Source organism: Microtus pennsylvanicus, chromosome 11 (genome assembly GCF_037038515.1).
Source record: "Microtus pennsylvanicus isolate mMicPen1 chromosome 11, mMicPen1.hap1, whole genome shotgun sequence".
Classification (NCBI taxonomy): Eukaryota; Metazoa; Chordata; class Mammalia; order Rodentia; family Cricetidae; genus Microtus; species Microtus pennsylvanicus.
Window position 1 is genome coordinate 36022997 of NC_134589.1, and position 21458 is coordinate 36044454.

A 21458-nucleotide genomic window follows, 5' to 3' on the forward strand; every position below is an offset into this window, starting at 1 on the left:
CTTAAAGCGCTAGGGCCCACGGTTTTGAGATATTCACGAAGAAATGAGGACATGAGAAGGTGGGGAAAGACTATAAACACAGTGGACAAATGTGAGTTCACTTCCAGGGGGCTCCCACCAGCTAAGAGCAAGGAAGTAACTTCATTCTCAATTTTTATAGTCTCTGTTCCCATGAAACTGGTTCAACCTCATTCTAGCATAAACTGTTCCCTTCTGTGTCCACAAAATTGACATACATCATCTTAGATTTAAAACACATAAAATACAACAGCAAATTCTTTATTACTAGCATCTGAAATTATTCGCTTTTGATTTAATTGAACCAAACGACTATGAAATGCTGTTAATGAACTGTACTGCAGAAACCTCGTCTCCAAAAGACAGAACAATCCCTACTTCTCTCTCCCTTGTAATGGGGAGTCTTTCTTCCCTCCCTCCCTGGGTCCCTCTTTCCTCTCAACCTTTCTGCCTGTGGTACTGGGAACTGAACCCATGGCCTCACACACACAAAGCAAGTGTTCTTCCACTGACCTCAAGGGCCTCTTCTTTCTTCCCTAGTTAAAGACATGATCATGTGGTGAGGGGCTTTCCAATCCTGCTGTACCAGACCAGCAGAAAATGGACTCTGTTTACATGAGTGAGGGCTGAAGTCAAATAATTCCTAGAACTTCCTTTGCCTCACCAATCCCAGCATGTGAGCTAAGCAGCTGCTGCCATCAGAGGCCTTCCTCCCTCCAAGGGGTGCTCCAAGGTATTCAACAGGAAGGTGTAAACACAGCTGTCTCCTGCCATTTGTAGCTGGACTGGCCTCGTGTGTGCAGAGCAGAGAGACAGATGGTCCCAACACCGCACAGGCTGTAGCAGACATATATTTATAAAAATAAGAGGGCAGATGTTAGGCACGGTAACAACACATTTTGTGTCCTGCAGAGTGAAGCTGAGGTTTGTATCTCAAACAGGATGTCTGAACTCCTGAGTCCTAGGCAATCTTCATACTTCTGCGAGAGAATTCTAACACTTTGTGGGTATGTTACGCCTTCATACAGAATACCAACAACATGAGACAAATGGCAGATGCTCTACCTAACAACTAGATAGGGTTATCTAAACAGCCACGGCATTTACATGTCTGAAACGGCTGAGTTCTGTGTCCACTTTCTAAATCATCCACGGGAAGCACCCCTTGTTAAATAACTACATTCTAAAAGCGCTAGGAAAGGTGTGGGTAACACAGCATTTTAGGGATGAGCGTACATGGGAAAAGAAAACTCTGCTTGTTTGTTACACTGGTTCGTTATCTTCATGAGAAAACCAAATTTCCAAGTATATAAAGCAAAATGGAATAGAAAGATGAAACAGCTAGCTGTGGTCTGTGAATGCTAATGCATAAAATCTAAGGGCTGATGCTGGACCTGGCGCTGACTGGTGGGGCTGGGACTGAGGGCCTCTAGCATCATAGACCAGCATCCAGGCTCTCCTCTTAACTGGCCATCCCTTTGAAGACAGGGCCTAACCAACCTGCCTAGACTAGCTTTGAACTTGAGATCCTCCGTACGGGATTAGGATTACAAACGTGCACCACCAAGCCGAGCCAGAAAATATAATACTCTCACAAACCAAATATTATTCCTGACAAAAAAATATACATTTTAATGAATTTTTTAAATTTTTGAGAAAAAAAATTAAAAATCACATTCAGAAAACTAAAACAAATCCTTAGCTGGACTGCAATGAAAGAAAAGAAAAATGACAATTGCAATGGCTGCGTACAGTCGATAAACTCGTCAGAAAGCGGAATCCAGAGCAGCTGTGATGGCCAGGCAGTGGGGGCAGAGGCAGGGGGATCTCTCTGAGTACCAGGCCAGCTTGTTCACAGAGTAAGTTCCAGCACAGCCAGGTCTGTTACCCAGAGAAACCCTGCCTAAACAAACAAGTAAGGTAGCGGTGGAGGCTGAAGAGATGGCTCCGCGGGGAAGGGAGCATGCCACAACTAGGTTGGTCCCCAGCACCGGTCTAGAGCATCTTCCCCTAGCACCCACAACCCACGCACATGCACATGTATCCAAACACAGATACACATAATGATTTGTATGTTTGTTTGTTTTCTCATGTAGGCAGGGTTTCTCTGTGTGACCCTGGCTGTCCTGGAGCTTGTGCTGTAGACCAAGCTGGCCTCACTTGGAGGCACCTGCCACTGCCTCCCCGTGAGTGTTGCGATTAAAGGCACAAGCCACCACTACCCAGCTTCACATAATTTTTGTTGAAGAGTAGTTGTGAAGATGATGGAAATTTATAATCTCAGAACTCATTACTGAATCACAGTTTCCAAAACTCAAGGCCAGCCTGGGACAATTAACAAGAAACTATCAAAATAAATAAACAACATTCATTTTTAAAATAGAAAAAAAAACAACAAGTGAACAAACTTGCAATACAGAAATGGTCAGATATAAACTACAATCAAGGTGTTTGTCAGTTTTTATGCCAGACTACCAGAAAATTAAAGGACAACCTGTGTTACCCCAGAGCTCTACACTGAAGCAGAGAACTCATTACAGAAAACAAATATTTGGCCAGGCGGTGGTGGTGCACGCCTTTAATCCCAGCACTCGGGAGGCAGAGGCAGGCGGATCTCTGTGAGTTCGAGACCAGCCTGGTCTACAAGAGCTAGTTCCAGGACAGGCTCCAAAACCACAGAGAAATGCTGTCTTAAAAAAACAAACAAACAAAAAAAACCCAAATATTTGTGCTTATTAAAAATAATAAATAAAATTCTTCCTTTGATGTTTTAGTGTAGGAGAATGTTCCCTCCAGGATAAGGAAGGAAGACAAAGGATGAAGGGGTCCTGAAATTTATTCTGAAAAAATTAGAAAAGTGTCATGTCTTGATGTGTGAAAGAAGGTCAATGACAAAGCTAGCATTTTTAACATTTGGGAGGCTTGGGTATGGAAGAATTGTCACCAGAACTCACTACTTTGCTGATATTCAAACTATGTCAAAAATATTAGAACCAAAAAGAGACGAATCTAAATTACTTTGTCACAACACTTGGAAACAACACATTCTTAAAGAACTTTAAAATCATAAAATAGAGGGGTGGGGAGGGTGTGTGGGGGAGTAGGAGGGAAAAATAGAAAAAAAAACTATTACAAACTATTTAATAAAAATACGAGTTAATAGTCAAAAAACATAAAATATAAAGGGGCTGGAAAGATGGTTCAGAGATTAAGAGTATAGGGTGCTCTTCCAGAGGACCTGAGTTTAATTCCCAGCAATGATATGGTGGCTCGCAACCATCTATACTGAGATCTGGTGCCTTCTTATGGTGTGCAGGCACACATGCAGACAGAACACTATATACATAATAAATAAATAAATCTTTAATAAAACATAAAACTTATGAAGGAAGCTGAAAATATAAAGTACTGGTGTCTGAATTACAATCCCCTCCCTCATATGTTTGCACGAGCTGTTTTGTTAGAATTATAAAATGTGTCGCTGGAGGTGGACTTGGAGGCTCTCTCCTTGCACATCAGGATGTAAAGCTCTTAGCTACTTCTCCAGCACCATGTTGGCCTGAATGTAAGACGCCTTCGATATGTTGTGAATATGTTTAATTGCCATTGGTTACAGACCCTCAGATCAAACGGTAAATAAGCCCTAATTAAATGCTATCTTTTCTAAGAGTTGCCTTAATCATGGTTTTCACTTCACAACAACAGAAGAGTGACTTTATTTTTTTATTTTTTTTTTTTTTTTGGTTTTTCGAGACAGGGTTTCTCTGTGGTTTTGGAGCCTGTCCAGGAACTAGCTCTGTAGACCAGGCTGGTCTCAAACTCACAGAGATCCGCCTGCCTCTGGCTCCCGAGTGCTGGGATTAAAGGTGTGCGCCACCATCGCCCGGCTTCTGTGACATTTTCTAATGTGAGTTTCAAGGCACATAAAATTTCAAATTCCCAGTGCATTCATCAATAAATATTAAATCACATATAAGAGGGCGCTCAGGGACAGAGCTGTAGCTGAGTGATAGTGTGTTTGCTTGCTTGCATGGAGCTGTGTCTGCTCTAGCAGTGGTAACAAAACAATCACAATGCGGGAAATAGCATTTATACTCTATAAATCAAAGAATTTTAAGCAACTTTTTTGTTTACTTTCCTTTGTTTGTTTGTGTTTGTTTTTTTGAGACAGGTTCTCTCAGTCCTGGCTGTCCATGAACTCACTATGGAGATCAGGCTGGCCTGGAACTCACAGCTCCTTAAGGTTTTATTTCATTTTAAATGTGCGGGTGTTTTGCCCACATGCGTGTTACACGTGAGAGAAGTGCCCATGGGGGTCAGAAGAGGTTGCTGGGCACTCCAGGACTGGAGTTACAAATGGTTTACAAATCTGGGTATGTGGGTGCTGGAAACTGATCACATGTCCTCTGAAAAAGCAGCCGCGTCTTAACCAGCCTCTCAAATTATTAAAAAGACAAGGAAACAGGAAATTTGTCAAAAGTCCACAGAGATCTCCAGATGTGAACATCCTATACACTTGCCACTATATCGACAGACGATGGGAAAGCACAAAAGCTTCTTAGGAAACTTTCAAATACAGAGAAAAGGAAATATACATTCCAACTAGATGCATAGATGAGTATAATAAACCCTAACATCCTATCCTTGTGTATTTAACACGTCTACACCAATCTCAAAGTTGTGTTAAGAAGTTTATGAGAGCTGAGTGGTGGTGGTGCACACCTTTAATCCCAGCACTGGGAGGAAGAGGCTAGCGGATCTCTGGGCCCACCTGGTCTGTAGAGTGAGTTCCAGGACAGCCAGGGCTACACAGAGAAACCCTTCTCAAAAAAAAAGAAAAGAAAAGAAGTCTTTGAGGAGTGCTAAGTCCTGGACACAAAGTGCCCTGTGCTCGAATTGAGAAGCGGGCACCTCAGAAACAGGCAGCTCTCGCATTTGTCCTCACGCCCCAAGAAACATCTGTGCCGTCTTCGCATAAACCCCCTCCCTCTGAACGGACATTGAAATCAGAGCAACGTTTTAAACTCGCTTTCATTTAGATTCAGGAAAGATACAAATGTTCAGTGTTTTATAGAATTATACAGTACTGGAGTGAATGACATGCAATTACATTCAGTCAAACTTAAGAGAGTCCAAAAAACAAACAAACTTTAAAATTTTGCTTCAAGATTAAGAACCATTTTGAATTCAGAAAATACAAAGTGTACTTACAAAGGGGAAACAACTAGCAATAACACTGCATTAATATTTATGGCCTTTTGGTCAACATGTTTGGAAAGAAAGAAAGAAAGAGAGAGAGAGAGAGAGAGAGAGAGAGAGAGAGAGAGAGAGAGAGAGAGAGAGAGAGAGAGAAAGGATACTGCTTAAAATCGCGCCTCTACTGAACACTATAATAAGTGATAGACATGTCACAGATGGCACAATGAATAAACTGTGATGTGGGAAGTAGGTTTTCAGGATTTTTTAAATTTTTATTTGTTTTTGTTTTTAGTCCCCTTAATATATTCAAAGCTCAGCCTACTTCTGTCAGTAGGCATGTTACACATGTCACCTAGGGTGAGGTCAGTAGCTACCTTATACACGTCACCAAGTCACCTAGGGTGAGGTCAGTAGGCCACCTCACACATGTCTCCGTATGACCTAGGGAAAGGTCAGTATGCCAAATTTACACACGTCTCCATGTCATCTAGGGTGAGGTCAGCAGCCCAACTTCACACATGTCACCCTGGTATGTGACAACCAAAATCATCAGAACCTCGTTGAGCCCTGAGTATTTCTCTAAGGGAAGTCACCTCTCTAAGTACTTTTGTATTAGCGTAGTGGCGACACCATGACCAGATAATTTAATCTATTTTTTCCCATGGGGGGGACCCTCAGGACTATCTGAGGCAAAGGTAAGGCTTTCTCCAGACTATTTTATGTGGGATTTTAATATACAGTTTGTTCCATTTCTAATTCAATTAAATCCTGGGAATATACATTGAGGAAAACAAATAACTTGGCTATAGAATGACTACAGAAGTACAAATTTTCTAGTCCAAAATGCATGGTCATTATCATCATGTAATTGAGTATCTAATGCTATCAGACACACAGTAGTTCATCACAGGCACACAATCCATCAGTTCATATTCCGAACAAGTAGAGAACTTTTTTAACGGCTAAGGTGAGCACTGAAAAGAATTCAAGAACGTTATGAAATCTCTAAAAATGTTAGGAATCAATCTTGTAAAAAGTCCAAGTCATAGTTCATTATTCAGACAGTAACAGTAGATTAATAATGTAAACATGTTGGTGTAATACATCCACACAAATAAGTGGGTAAATTTCATAAACTTACTTAAATGCAATATCATTTAGAAAACTTTTGCTAATATTTGCATTTGTCAAAATGTGGGCATTGTGTTATGTTAAAATGCCAATAGTGTTGGCAAGAGCCAAGAAAATCAAGCTGTACAATCAGACAATGCCACGAGGCAGGAAGTGTGAGCAAGTGGAGAAGTCTGGTTTTCATTAGCCAGTACCAGTTTTCACAACTTGTCACTGCTTTGCTTCTTACTATGGATGTGTGTACATGACTGGGTGTGAGCATGCTTGTGTGCAAACTCAGCTGCCACTGAGTCTCATGTGGGCTGGAAATGAAGGACATAATCAAAAACACACAATGGAGAAAGCACCTTCCGTTTTTATCCACTCCACACTCTACGAGGGCTGTGGAAACAGCAAGAAGCTTGACGCCTTACCCAGTGCGTTTGGTGATGGTCCCCAACGTCATTGGCTGCTTGATTTGTGCTAGAGGGGTCACTACCATCAGGCTCGGGAAGGGAGAAAGTCGGGGGTTGCCAGGATTGTTGTTGGTGAAGTTATTGTAAGAGTCTTGGCTGTTCAGCTTCCCTACGAGAGAAAAGAAAACCAAAAGATCACGGATGGAAACATCCTTCTCTCTAAAAAGGTTTTCATTTAAGAAATCATGGGCTGGAGGAACGACTCAGTGTGGAAAGGGACTTGCTCCAGGGCCCAACTACCTGAGCAGTCCCCAAAACCCACAACAAACCAATTTCCTATAACCGGTCATCTGATGTCCACACACATGCAAATAAGTGAGCTAAATTTGAAAGAAAATTGATGCAAGTATAATTAAGGTTCATAGCACTGGAAGAAACCAACATTATCAGGTCACAGAAACGACAATAACACATGGACATTTTGGTTTTCACTTTGTGTGTGTGCATGTGCACACGGGTATTTGCACAGAAGTATACGCATAAATGCCAATGCCAGACATCTTCCTCATTGCTCTTCGTTTAAGTCTAAGATAGGGTCTGGGATTGAACCCACCCTGTTGAATCAACTAAGACAGGCCAGTGAGCTCGAGGGATCTTCTCAGTCCCAACACGGGGGTGCAGGATGCAGCTTTTCACATAAGTGCTAGAGGTCCCAGCTCAGGTTTTCACACCTGCGTATAAGCAATTTACGGGATCTCACAGCCCCCAGAAACCTCTCTAACATAGTGTGGTTTTCTACATAAGAAATCTTATGTTTCTAAAATAGTGTGACTTTCTACAAAAAAAAAAAGTCACTATTTCACCTGTACTCTAAGAACTTCTCAAAGAGTTGCTTGGCCTTTTGATTGCTACTGAGTCAACTCTTTTGATCAACATAAAAAGTGTGGATAGTTCTCCCTACCTAGGGAATCCACATCTACAGATTCGATGAATTGTAAAATAAAACAATCGTGTTGGAGAGCTGCAGAAAGCTCTGAACCCCAAATCTGACCACTGCGAAACACGTCAGTGGAGCGGTACACACACCGTAACAGGCTCCTAGAGTTCTGGGGTTTCTCTCAGGAACCGTTAGAAATGGCCTTGTGTGTTGTGCAGTTAGGCCAAGAGGCCTACGATGCCTCTATCAATCCTCAAACAAGAATGACATCATCTAACCCTATCAGGAAGATGGTGACGTCCAAAGCAGGACGTGACTAAGAAACGCTGCTCCTCCAGGACACAGGTCTATCTGTTTGCGTCACTGTTTGGGATGAGCAAATTAAGCTATGGTAGGGAGGATAAGAAACTCGGGCACTTCTAACTCCCCATACTAACAAATTCTCTCTTTAATTTCTTTAAAGCCAGTAGAAGCTATTCACCCCTGTTGCTGGGATACAACAGGCAGCAGTTAGAATACACACAAAATTAATCGGACAATATTATACACACAAAACAAGAACCTTATAGAAAAAATGAATTGAATAGAGTGAAAAAACTTGAGTTGCTCATGATGACATATAGTCTCAAGGTCAATACAGAGATGACTCTGCTTGGATTGAAATGAGACTCCAGCATTAATATGTCGCAATCCAGGATCTGTGCTGTGTATGTCAAACATTTGTCAGCGCGTGAGCAAAGATCTGATGAGTGTCTCAGCCTAAGATAACATGCTGTGGGGGCAGGAATCCTCTGTACCACAAAGCTGACGGGACACAGAATGATTCAGTGCTAACTGCCTAGAACTGAAGATAAGTACATGTGGGAACAATTATTAGGAAATAGACCACAGGGGAGGTAACCTAGTGAGATAAAGTAGGAGAGCAGGGACACTCAAGGCCTGAAGGATAGAACGAAAGAAAGGTGTGGACAGGGATGCCATTGCAGGAGCAGAAGTCTCTAAACACTACTCACGGGGTGTAACAGAGTGGGCAGACAAACTTAATTCCCCTTTAAGATCTCCTAACAACCAACCTTCCTCCCTCCTTCCCTCTTTCCCATTCCCTCCTCCCCCCTCCCTCCCTTCCCTTTACCTCCCTCCCTTACTGGTGTGGGATTCCTCTCTGTATGCTGTGAATACCAGTGGTTAATAAAGAAGCTGTTTGGGGACTGTGATAGGGTAGAGCAGAGCTAGGAGGAGAAAACTAAACTGAATCCTGGGAGAAAAAAGGGTGGAGTCAGAGAGGAGCCATGTAGCCCCAACACAGACAGACTCTGGAATTTTAACTGGTAAACCACAGCCTTGTGGCGATATACAGATTAATAGAAATGGGTTAAATTGAGACGCAAGAGTTAGCTAATAAGAAGCTAGATCTAATGGGCCAAGCAGTGATTTAATTAATAAAGTTTCTGTGTGGTTATTTCGGGGCTGAGCAGCCAGGAACAAACAAGCTGCCTCTTTACAACACCTTACATCACCGAATAGGAAGCTGGCCTTTAACTCAAGGATCCTGCTTCAGCCTCTCTAACACTTCAGTCACAAGTGTGTTCTACGCCACCGGGCCTAGGGGGAACAGTACACACCAAATACACTACCGATAACAGGAATCTGAGCTGGGACTGTGCCTTAGTGGTAGAGCACTTACCTAGCACAGCAAATAAAACAGAAACAGTGATTCACTGAGATGTTTCCACTGCAGTGCTTCAGCTGGCCGTGACCTTTCCCTAGGATACAGGATGGCCACAGCACAGCCTGAAAGGAACTGGGGCCTACGGAGCCTGCTCCTTCATTCTCAAGCAGTGTCCTCTCCTCTCTTCTGTGTTTAAGCTGTATCCTCTGTCTGTGACCCAGTGTACAGGAGTGTATAAAGTAGGTTATGTAGACTTACGTCTATGTGTTAACAGGGCAGGCAGAGTGGTTGTGTCTGTGTTACAGAGTACTAGATCTGGCAAGAGTTTACAGACATAGCCCCCCCCCTTTAGTCTTCTCTCTCTCTCTCTCTCTCTCTCTCTCTCTCTCTCTCTCTCTCTCTCTCTCTCTCTCTCGATGGGTAGAGGGCAGTCCAGGAGATCACATACATGTCCACTAGGCAAGTAAGCGCTCTAGCACAGAGCTATACCCGAGCCAAGGACAGCTTAAATGAAAGGATAAATATGTTCGACAAAAGCTCAGTAGTTCTGTTTTATATAATAACAAGACTGTCTAAATTTGAAATCAGTACATTAAGTAGAAATCCTATTTATAATAGCTGTTAAAAAAATAACTCAGGGCTGAAGGGAGATCAATTGGTAGAGTAGTTGCCTGGCATTTCACAAATCCCTAAGTTTGATCCCAGCACCACATAAACCAGACAAGGTGCACATGCCTATGATCCCAGCACTTGGAGGATCAGAAAGTTGAAAGACATTCTTAGCTACATACTGAGCTCAAAAAAGGCCAGAACTACATACCATTATCAGAAAACAGAAATGGAAGACAGAAAGACAGGAGACAGGGAGGAGGAAGGAAGAGAGGAAGAGGGTTGCAAGACAGAGAAAGGGAGAGGGAGGGAGGGAGGAAAACAAAGTGAAAGAAAATACTATCAAGAAATAAATTTATCTGGAGAGAAGAGAGATCTTTAAAATGAAAACTATTGGTTGAGAAGCAGCTCGGCAGGAGATCGTCTGCCTAGGGTGGACAATATGCTGGGTTTATACCTAACACAGCCAAACAAAGAAAACAGAAGAGTAAAAAAATAAATTTGGAAGGGAAACAAAAAAGTTGGAAAAGGCATCTGATGCTTGTGGTTTTAAAAAGTCAGTATCATAAGAACGCACAGCTTTCCCAAATCAAGGTGGATGCAACCTATCATCCTCTCAGAGCTGGGAGTGAGAAATCAAATCCAAGGATTAGATCTCAAAAGTAAATGAATACCCAACAACTTCTTAATCAAAAACAACCAAGTAGAAAGCAATGCACAAGCAAGGGTGTGAAGAAGAGGAAGTCTTGCACAGCCTTGGATATTATCATGGCCACAAGTGGCTCACAACAATCTGTAACTCCAGAATCAAACCTGATGCCTTCTCCTGGCATCCATGGGCACCAGGCACACACACGGTACACAGACGTGTATGCAAGAAAAACACTTATATGCACAAAATAATAAAAATAAGGAAAACTTTGCTTGCTCCTCCCATGGATAAATTTTGTATTTTCGTGGACTTGGGAGGTAGTTCTGTGCAGAAAGTGCTTGCCTTCAAAGTATGAAGACCACAGTTCAATCCCAGAAATCAGGGGGGGGGAAAGGTGAGTGTAATGGCAGGGGCTTATAATCTATCTCAACATGGGGGAAGCAGGGACAGTAAGATTCCTAGAGCACAATAATCATTGTGAGTTCCAGACCAATGAGAGACACGGTCTCAAAGCAGGTCTACTGTGTTCCTTCAGGTAACCTATGCTCTCTAATAAGTGTATAGATTCAAATGAGTAATCTTTAAGGGAACAAATGAATGCTGAAGATGAGGAGAGCCAGGGACTCGGGTGGTCTTCGTCAGGAAAGCCCACTGCACTGGCGGAGAAGCCCACAGGAAGCACAGACAGGAAATGGCACTGCTAACAGCTATGGAAATGAGATTAAATGGCTGCAACCGCGGGGACAACACGACCAGGGGAGCCATGTGTCTCGGCGTCCCTTCTTCTTTAGAGGTTGGCTGGGCTCACACCCTGTGCTCAGTCCTGAGCAGCAAGCCCAATAGTCTTTCAGGGCATTCATAACACTGCATGGAGAGAGGAGGAAGATGAACAGATGATGGGAAAAACATGTTCCAGGTGCCATCTGAGAAACAGCTCAGAGACAGAGAGAGGAGCCGCTGTGACCGATAGGAAGGAAGATGAATCACACAAAGTTTACACATATAGGAGTTCGCTGCTAACAGAAAGCAAAAGATGAAAAGAAAGATGCATGAATGATGATATTGGGTTAGCAAAAGAAGGGACAGCACGGACAAGAAATTTCAGTAGCAGACACACTGATCTACAGTTCAAATAGCACGTGCCAAAAATAACTAAATCTATTTTCGAAAAGCAGGGGGTGGATCCCCACAACAGTAGGGGAAAATATTTTGGAGGGATCTCCAAACACTTCAGAAAAGTACTTCCAATATGGTAGTAGCACAAGGCAAAATTTCAGGAGCTGAAGGATGAGGCAGGAAGGAGCTCAAAGCCAACATGAGCTATGTAAAGAGACCTTGTCTCAAAAGGGCAAAGGAGGAAGAAGCAAGTGATGCGGCCCATGGATCTCTACCCTGCTCAGACTCATGCTCATCTGGACAAGGAGCCTCAAGTTGGTATCTTTAGGAACATAGATCTGGATGCTTCTCTGTAGTTAACCAAGGCTAGTTTCCTGCACAGCAGGGTCTCACTGTGCCACAGTGAGGTTGAACACGAAGGTGTTCTATGTGCACTGTCTGTGGACTCGGATCAGGCTACCCTCACCTTTCAACTCTGGGGAACAGTCTAGAGAATGGAACTAGAGAAACAGAAGACGGCCCCTGTGTCAACGGGTCAAGCAATGCAGCTCCTTTCTGCCTTTCATTATCAGTGGAGTAGAGTGGACACAACAGACACGGCCTAACTGCAGCTTCAGTGGGGCCTTCCTGGAGCCTTGAGATCTACAGGACGTTTCACACACGACTGTACTTTTGAATTCCAGCTGATAGAAGACCCGCAAGCGACAAATGCCACGAGAATAAATGTTCTCACAGTATTCCCGGCCCCATCAGAACGAGGAAGTCCCAAAGATCTCATGAGAAAACGAGCTCTTCTAAGACTCTCACCCCAGTTTTTTGGGCTTAGTCTATACAGATAAACATGCATAAGCCTGCGGGCTTTTGGGTCTTTGTCCAAAGCCAGCAGAGCTTTGATCCCTTAGAGGGTAACCCGTCTCCATCTAGATGAGCTTCTCATGGGGTGGAGGTGGGGGAGTTCCTTAGAGAGTAACCCGTCTCCATCTAGACCGGCTTCTCATGGGGTGGGGGAGTTCCTTAGAGGGTAACCCGTCTACGTCTAGATCAGCTTCTCATGGGGTGAGGGGTGGGGGTGTTCCACATCGCAGTAAGATGGTTTCTCAATAAATTAAAGCAGAAATTCTATTTCAGAGCAGAATATCATTTAAAAATATGAATTCTAAAAAAATTCTATTCGTGTAGAAAGTTCTGGTTCTTTGATTTGGTCTCTTTTCAGCTATGTTTACTGTCACTAATTTTACCGTTACTGTGTGAACTGAAACAGAAGAGCTGGCTTCAGGGTTAGACATCTGACTTTCTGTCCTTATCAGGAACAAATTTCCACCTCTGACAAGGGAACAACCTCACATGGTCCTTCATGGCTCCTGCCACCTGCACACAGAGCCGGACACGGTGCTGCGGGCAAGCTAGGCACCAATCATTCTTCAAAATGCAACCTCACTTATCACTGTCCCAAATATCATTTCCCCAAACATTTTATACTACAAAAACTCGGAGGCAAACAGATTGAGTTGAAGATGAAAACGGACGGAGAAAAAACCGTGGGCTTTGTGGCCGCTCTGGAGGAGTGGCTTCCAGGTCAGGTTTGCAGAGAGGCATATTCCCAAACCAGTCATCATTAACGGCCTCACTTCCACAGGAAAGAAAAAAAAAAGTCAAGAGTCTGAAAACTCCGGACAAAAGAAATCCCTGCAGACAAAGTAAAAACAAATTAAAAGACCCATTATAAAACACAGATGCTACAAGGAAAATAAACTTTCCAAGATTTACTGGGCTTTGACAAAGCAGGACATCTGTGGAAAAGCCCTCAGCAGCAACTCCCAGGTAATGCGGAGGAAGCCCGGCTCCTTTCTGGTTTATCTTTACCCTCTGTGCAGAAGCTGCCAGGACTGGATTCCCGGCTTCTGGATGCAGGGATGTGAGAACATGTGGACCTGGCCAACTGCCAAGCACAAGACATTTCTAAGGGAGGCAAGACCCTGAAACTGCTGAGCACGTCACATTCTGCAGAGGCTAGAGCTACTACCAACACACTGTACACGAGCTTCTTCAGGGCAAGTGAGAAGAAATGAATGAACGAACGAAAGAATGAATGAACCTCTCTCCCACGATTCTCTTACTGCTCTATCATACTGGGAAGCAAGGAAGAGAAAACCACAAGAATAACATTCAGTAGTGACAACTCAGAAATCACCTGCAAGGGAGCTTCAGGGTGGCAGATAGAAAATGTGTTGCTACTGTTTGACACAGCGTTCCCAACCTTCCTGTGCTGGGACCCTTTAATGGTGTGCACCCCACCTCAAGATGACTGCACTGCTGCTTCCCAACTGGAACGCCCCCACTGAGAGGAATCACACAGTCACACCTGATATGAAGGATGTGCGACCACGCGGAAGCACGAGCTCCAGGGGTTATGAGTGGGAGCCAGGGCAAGATTCCTTAAGAAGGGAAACGGAGAGAGAAAACAGACAACAGAACAACGGGGTGTCTGGAGGAGATGCTGGGGTTGTCACTAGGGATCAGGGGACAAACTGGCACATAAATGTTAAGATTAATTTATAAGAACGAAGTAGTAGAGCCCCTGGGACGGCACAGTGAGGAGTCTGCAGTCATCTGGGTTGCCCTGTGTTCTAAAGACACGCAGCCCGTGCTCACTTCAGGCATTAGGAAGGCTGCTTCACAGGGCTCACTACAGACACAGAGCGTGACTCAGGACACCAGACAGACTCCTCTCAGCCATATCAGTCTGTTTTCAACGGTCTCCACACACTACAGGAATCTCCCAGAGTTCAGAGGCTCTGCCTCACCCCCTTAGCTCCTAGGTCTGTTATAAATGAACAATTGTATGTATTTGGAAATTAAAATAACAAGGTAACAATCAAATCCAAACTCAATGTGGGTTCCTAGCGTTCCGCAAAAGACAAATCTACAGAAAACGCCCTTTCCCCAAATATTTCCACGATCTCCACCCTCCTCCCGACACTTCCCTACTCTGAGACTTCATTCGGCCTTCCTCTGGTCTGCCGCTTCAAAAGGAAAGCTGGGTAAGGAGTTCCGGGGGGGCTTTTGTGCATGGGCATTTTTCATTCCCTAGAAAATCAAAACTTTCAGGCTGCTTTTAGTATCCCGCCATGGATTTGATGGGTATAAAACAGCAAATTTTACCAAGGAGTTTTAAGTTAATTTTGGAGTTGAAAAGTTGACTTCTTGGCTCTGTCAAAAGGAGTACAATGGTAGTTTGTTCTCAAACAATCACTGGACATTCGGGCTCTGCGAAACCGAAAGCCCTGCTCGGCTCCTTCTTGCAGTCTAATTTGACATGAAAGCTTCCTCAACTAACTCGCAACCATTACTTAATCAAAACCAAATAAAATCCGTTAAAGACTTATATTTTTTTTAAAGTATCCGTTGCAAACAGGAATTTCTAGCATGTGGGTTGCTTCTGGTCGCAATGGGAGTGTCCGTCGCTCCCTCCTTCCCTCGCTCAGCCCCATCACTCCTCCTCCTCCCCCTGTGCTAGTGAGAATGACAGGCTTCCCAGCTGCAGTGGAGGACTCTCGGCCTCCTTTGTGACCCTTTCTCAGGCATGTTCCAGGATAATCTGCAATCTACTCAGTAGGAAAAGGAAACAGCAGCGCCCTGGTGAGAAACAGCGCCTTCTGACCCACATACCAGGCGGGGCGGGGCTGAGGAGCCTAGCCGAGATGGAGAGACAGCTCTGGACGTAGAGACATGGACACAGATTATCAAACAGCTGAGCCAACTTAAACAGAGAAACATCAAAGGACCAATCTGACAGCATGTGTTATTGCCTCCTAGTTCTTGTGGAGGCGAGAGATGACAAAACATTGCAAAATCTTATGAAATCTAGCAGAAACATTTGCTGCTTTTTCAAAGGAAACTCTTCATAACTCCACAGTCATGGCCACAGGTACAAACGGGGAAAACAGCCCATGCTTCTCAAAGTGGGGGTAATTGGGGATATTCTGTTGCTACACACAAAATGGCCCCAGAACTCACCCGCTGGTTATCCCCAGTATCGAGGAAAATTAAAAGTGTACTACTAGAAACTGGTATTATGTCATTATGTGATTGTTTTAACATATATTTAGACATAATACGTTTACACTTGTGTAAACAATTCAACAAGTACTTCTCTGGATGCTCCTTCCTAATTCTCTTGATATTCTCGGGAGTTTCTTATTGCTAAGGTACTGCATGGTACTGTAATGTGGAAATGCAAGCACTTCTTTAAAGAGAAAGCAAACTAGGTGGATTCAGAAGTGTGATATTTATAGATGTAAAACTGAAAAAGAAATAGTCATTATTACAACGACTGCAAGCCCAGTAAGTATAATTTACTCCAAAAGGACAGAATGTGGGGTAGAATGAGTGGCAAAAAACAAACAAAAAACAAACAACAACAAAACCCAGACCTGTGGGTAGAAATCTGGCTGCAAAGGAGCCGTGCACAAGAGCGAGGATGGGGACAGGGTGCAAGAAGACAACGGGGAAAAGAGCAAAAGAGAAATGTGAGAAATTCTATTCAAACTTTAACTGCCTAAAAAGTAAGTGATTATTCATGATCACACAATCAAACCAGTTTATAACCCAAAGAATAAAAACTGTGGGAAGTTCATTACCTCAGTTTATTATCGCAGAGCACTCCAAAGTTTCAGAGGCAAAGAAATTTATTAGGAGCTAGTGTTCTTAATACTGGGTAAGTTTTAATAATTCTAACTCATTGTTAATATTAAGATTAGACTATGGCACTCATTCAACAGAAGCTGAAAACCTTAAAAATGACACATATATATTAGAGAGACAGAGAGAGACAGACAGACAGACAGACACATTGATACATCCTCTATACACTATGCAGATTCTTCATATAAACAGAAAACAACAAGAAAAGATTCTGTGCCTTTTATCCTAAGATTCAAATTTCTGGCCCCAAGTAGCAGCTCGAATTTATAGTCCCAACACGTGAGAGGCCGAGGCAGGATTGCCTTGAATTTGAAGCAAACAAGGGCTGCACAGCCAGCACCAGGCCTATACAGCAATGAGCCATCTCAAAACAAGCTCCTTACATGTTTACTCAAAGCAACAGAGAAGTCAGCACTCCTCTGAAGCAAGCTCAGATCAGCCCCTGAACAAAGTACGCAGAGATAAGCATATTTGACCACAGTGATCTTCACATCCATGCAACCCAAACACAACACCTCGGCTAACTGCACTCCTATTCCTCACCTTCATCTGACAAGCAGTGTGCACCATACAGACGGATCAAGCAGATTTATCCGACACTACGTTCTTACACCGGTACACACATAATGTAAAAGTATCAAGAGTTCATTCAGAAACAAAACCATACTCAGAAATAGGGGGAAATACTAAATTAACTGCGATCAATAAGGTATACCTTCTTTTTCTTTACGAAGTTAGCTGGTTTGTTTGAGCATTTCCCCAGTATGGCCTTGAATGTATGGAAATCCTCCTTCCTCAATTACCTAACTTCAGAGACCACAGGGATGTGCTGCTACATACAAAACATTTAAAAAAAGACACTATTAACACATGAAAAGCTAACTAAATAAATAAAAATATGTGCAGAACTTTTTAATCCATTCATTTTGAAGAACAATTAAATATTCAATTCTAAAGCTTTGCCCAATCCTGTCCCTCAGAAGGCAGAGGCAGGAGGATCGATAAATCAAGGTGCTCCTTGGATACATAGAAAGTTCAAGGCCAGCATGAGCTATAAGATTCTTCTTTTTTTTCTTTTTTTGGTTTTTTGAGACACGGTTTCTTTGTGGCTTTGGAGCCTGTCCTGTACAAGACTCTTTAAAAAGAAAAAAACCCAAAAAGTAAATAACTATTAAAATCAAAGTATGTTATGCTGAATAACAAATACAGCTACAAAATGTAAGCAACATTCCTAATGACAAAAAAAGATTAAAAACTAAAATAGTGACGCTCTTCTCCTCACAGCCCCCAGTTCTCACTAGTCTCTGGCCCTTCACCCTCCTCCAGTGCTAACGGAAGCTTCCTTCTTCTTACCCATGACTGTTAAGAATATTTTCTGGCTCTATTTCAGCATCATGACTCAGGTCATGAGAAGTGTCAAAGATGCATTTCCTTCAGATGGGAAAGAGCACCAGATCTCAGCAGCACACCAAGACTGGGGTGTGGCGCAAAGGGCCACATCAGCGGTTCTTGACAAAAAGAAGATAACCCCGCTTATGCTCACATATACTTTTATTTCCAGCATGAAAACAGGTGCTTACATACACAGGTCAAGAAAAAAACAGGAAGCTAATACTCAATTTTGCTCCCTAAATAACTAACTATTCCTGAAACCAAACTAACAAAAAAAAATATAAATCTAGCATATTATTAGATCTAGGTACCTGGATCCAGTTTTGCAAAAGCATATTCATAAATTTACCTCTGTATATCAAAACCCTTTATATAGCAAACATTTGAGCATTAAAAGCATAAGAGGAGCCGGGCGCTGGTGGCGCACGTCTTTAAGCCCAGCACGCGGAAGGCAGAGGCAGGCGGATCTCTGTGAGTCCGAGGCCAACCTGGTATACACAGTGAATTCCAGGACAGGCTTTATAGCTACTGAGAAACCCTGTCTCAAAAAAACAAAAACAACAACAAAAAACAAAACAACTCCCCAAAACAAAAACAAAACGCGTAGGTGGTGATGGCGCACGCCTTTAATCCTCAGAACTTGTGAGGCAGAAGCAGGTGGAGCTCTGTGGGATTGAGGCCAGCCTGGTGAGTTCCAGGACAGCCACGGCTGTTACACAGAGAAACCCTGTCTCAAAAAACAACAACAAAAAACAAAAAACCACGGGGCAAGAGAGCAGCTCTTCCTCTCCTTGGATCTCCACAGGGAAGCCCTGGGTCGCTGCAGAAACACCATATTCATTTATTTACGTGCTCCAACACCTGATCTTTTCCCAAATTTATTGTGTTTTACAAAAGCTGAATGTTTCAATCCGTGCCATAGCTGCACGAGAGTGAGTATTTGTGAATCATTTGCTAGCACGCTAGATCTAGACCCTGACCACGAGAGCCTGTCTCCTCTGCGGTCACCAGGAATGGCCATGCCACACAATGCCTCTGCCCGCTTGAAATACTTCTCTCTGGTGTCTCATTATGGCTTGAAAATTCTCACCTGCACAAACACTCGAACCAAAGTGAGTATCTTTTTCAATGAACCCGAAATCCATTTCCTTCCCTGTTCCCTTCCAGTTCACATGCCCTCCACCCCAGGGGAATTCAGGGAACCGCCCTCGTTTCCACTTCTCAGTACACATAGCCCTGGCACAGGGTGACCTCACTCTTTTTTTTTCCTTATCTTTCAGTTTTTAACTGTTTTGTAAACAAAAATTATCAACAATAGATTTCCAATTCCTGATCAGATAATTAAACCTCAAAACTACTCTTCCTCCTGCACTCGGGTCTGATCGATTCTTACTTGTTCACTAGGGTTCCTGGTAAGAACAGCCCCAAGGAGTGTCTATCCTGAGACGCCTGCCCACTCGCGTCTCCATTTCTACTTCCCTCAAGACCAAATACTGGAGAATGTTTTCCAAAAGTTCCTTCTCAGAAGTACAAAAAGAAACAAACACTCAAGCCTCCTAAAACATGAGTTATTGATGTAACATTTTTTCACATAAAGAACTAAAGCTTCCATCTCTGTGATTCCCGGAAATCTCCTTACAGCAACAGAACTAGAACAGAATTCTCACTTGCCCTCCTCTACAGAAAAAGAAGGCTCAAAGAGTTTTTCCGAACCTTTTTTATTATTCTGACGAATTGATTGAAGTATTTTACCTCCTGCAATGATCAAAACCGACTTCAGAGTCTGTAGGTCTTCACCTCCCCAGTGTTCCCAGAACTGAATATAGAATGATCCCTTTAGTGGGAAAATTAGTAATCTTGTTGTATTGACCTTCCCATCATATGTATGGGTGTTTGACTGCATGTATGTATGCATACCACCTGCATGTACGACAGCATCAAATCCCTTAGAACTGGAGGTGTAGGTGACTGTGAGTCCACGTGGAGGTACTGGTCCTTTGGAAGACCAGACATTAAGTTGGGGGGGGGGGGTTGCAAAGATGGCTCAGTGGTCAAAAAATTAAACAATAAAATAAAAGCAAACTAAAGACTGAAACAGTAATTATCAAGCTATGCTCAGTCAAGGTTCCAGGAAACTGATGTCAGTATTTTGGCTTAAAGATGAGGTCCAGGTACCAGTACTTCAAATCTACCCAGTTTAAGGATAATGTACAGTCAGGACTGGGAAAGATTAAAAAAAAGAAAGAAGGAAGAATAAAATAATGGAGATAACACCAATACAAAGATGAAAAGATAAATAATAGACTATACATAAAATAAGAAAAAAGAATTGATAATAAAAGAAATGTCCAAAGAAAAATTCTCTTAAGGACGCACTGTGGAAACGAGATTGCAATAGGACAGACGCCGGAAGGGGTCCCTGGGGAATCCTCACAATAACAAAGAGAAAGACAAAACACAGACAAGAGTTTTGGCCTGAAGGTAGGCGATCCAAGAAAAGGATGTAAAACAAAGCAGCAGAGAAAAAATTATGAGGCGTTGAAAAGAAGAGGCCGCTGGGGAATGGCGTGGTGCGGTGAGGGAGGGACAGGACCAATCAATGTGAGAGAAACGTGACGAATTAACAGCTGCAAGGGAGCCTGGACCAGAGATCCAGTCAGTCACTGGGACAATGTCATCAAAGAGCAAGCTAAGATTATTCCAGAACAGGAGAGCCAGGAACACGCTGATGCCACTTCTGTTCTCTATAGAACGGTAGGGACCCCAGTACTCAGGAATGCAAGCTGGTAGTAACACATTCCCTCGTCTGACTGCCTGTGAATCTGCTGGGGAACAGCCACAGAAAACACAATAAACCAAGAGGGGTTATGTAAAACTCGACAGAGTACCCAACTTCAAGCCTTGATCACAAAATGGAAAAGCTGAGAAAATATTGCCCTCTAGAGGCATTTCTCGTTAATCATTTAATGATAAAACTATAAACTGTTTATGATTAGCCAAAGCAAAAGAATATTCCATTCATAAGTAAAAAAAGGCAAAACAAAAACCTGTATTAGCCTCAAGTGCTTATTATTATTAATTTTTGCACTTTATGTTTCCTCATGGCATTTAAAATTTTATTTAAAAATATAAAAGATTATAGTATTTAAATTGAGTTTAATTTATTTTTTAAAAGATTTCAGTGTGCACAGCACAGTACGTTGACAGCACTGCTAACAGTAGTGTCCTATCTAGAACTTCGGAGGCTTCTCACAGCTTACCTAATTTTCATCACACATGGCATTTCCAATAAATGCCTCCTTTTTTGCTAGTGTGCCTATGTGCATGAGTGCATGCATGTCTATGAGCTTGTGTGTGTGTGTGTGTGTGTGTCAGAGAGACAGAGAGAGAGAGAGAGAGAGAGAGAGAGAGAGAGAGAGAGAGAGAGAGAGAGAGCGCATGCGCACATGCCAATCTATCCACACGCTCCTGCACTTGGAAGCAAAGTTCCATCCCGTTTTTCTTCCTCCGTTGCTCTCCACCTCATTTCTGAGGCCTGGTCTCTCACTGAGGCTGGAGCCTTGCAGAGTCAGGACTGGCTAGCCAGCCAGCATATTACACACATCCTTTGGACTCCGCCTCCCAAGAGCTGGGATT

The 21458-nt window shown here is 43.0% G+C and overlaps 1 protein-coding gene across 10 annotated transcripts in view; it reads right to left on the reverse strand.

Annotated features, from left to right (window-relative positions):
- Positions 1-21458, reverse strand: part of Bcas3 (BCAS3 microtubule associated cell migration factor) — a 499936-nt gene that overhangs the window by 300938 nt on the left and 177540 nt on the right. For all 10 annotated transcript variants that reach the window (XM_075991231.1, XM_075991234.1, XM_075991235.1 and 7 more), the window contains exon 16: positions 6762-6912. In XM_075991231.1, coding sequence (XP_075847346.1) covers positions 6762-6912 — 151 coding nt within the window. The remainder of the gene's footprint in view (positions 1-6761; positions 6913-21458) is intronic.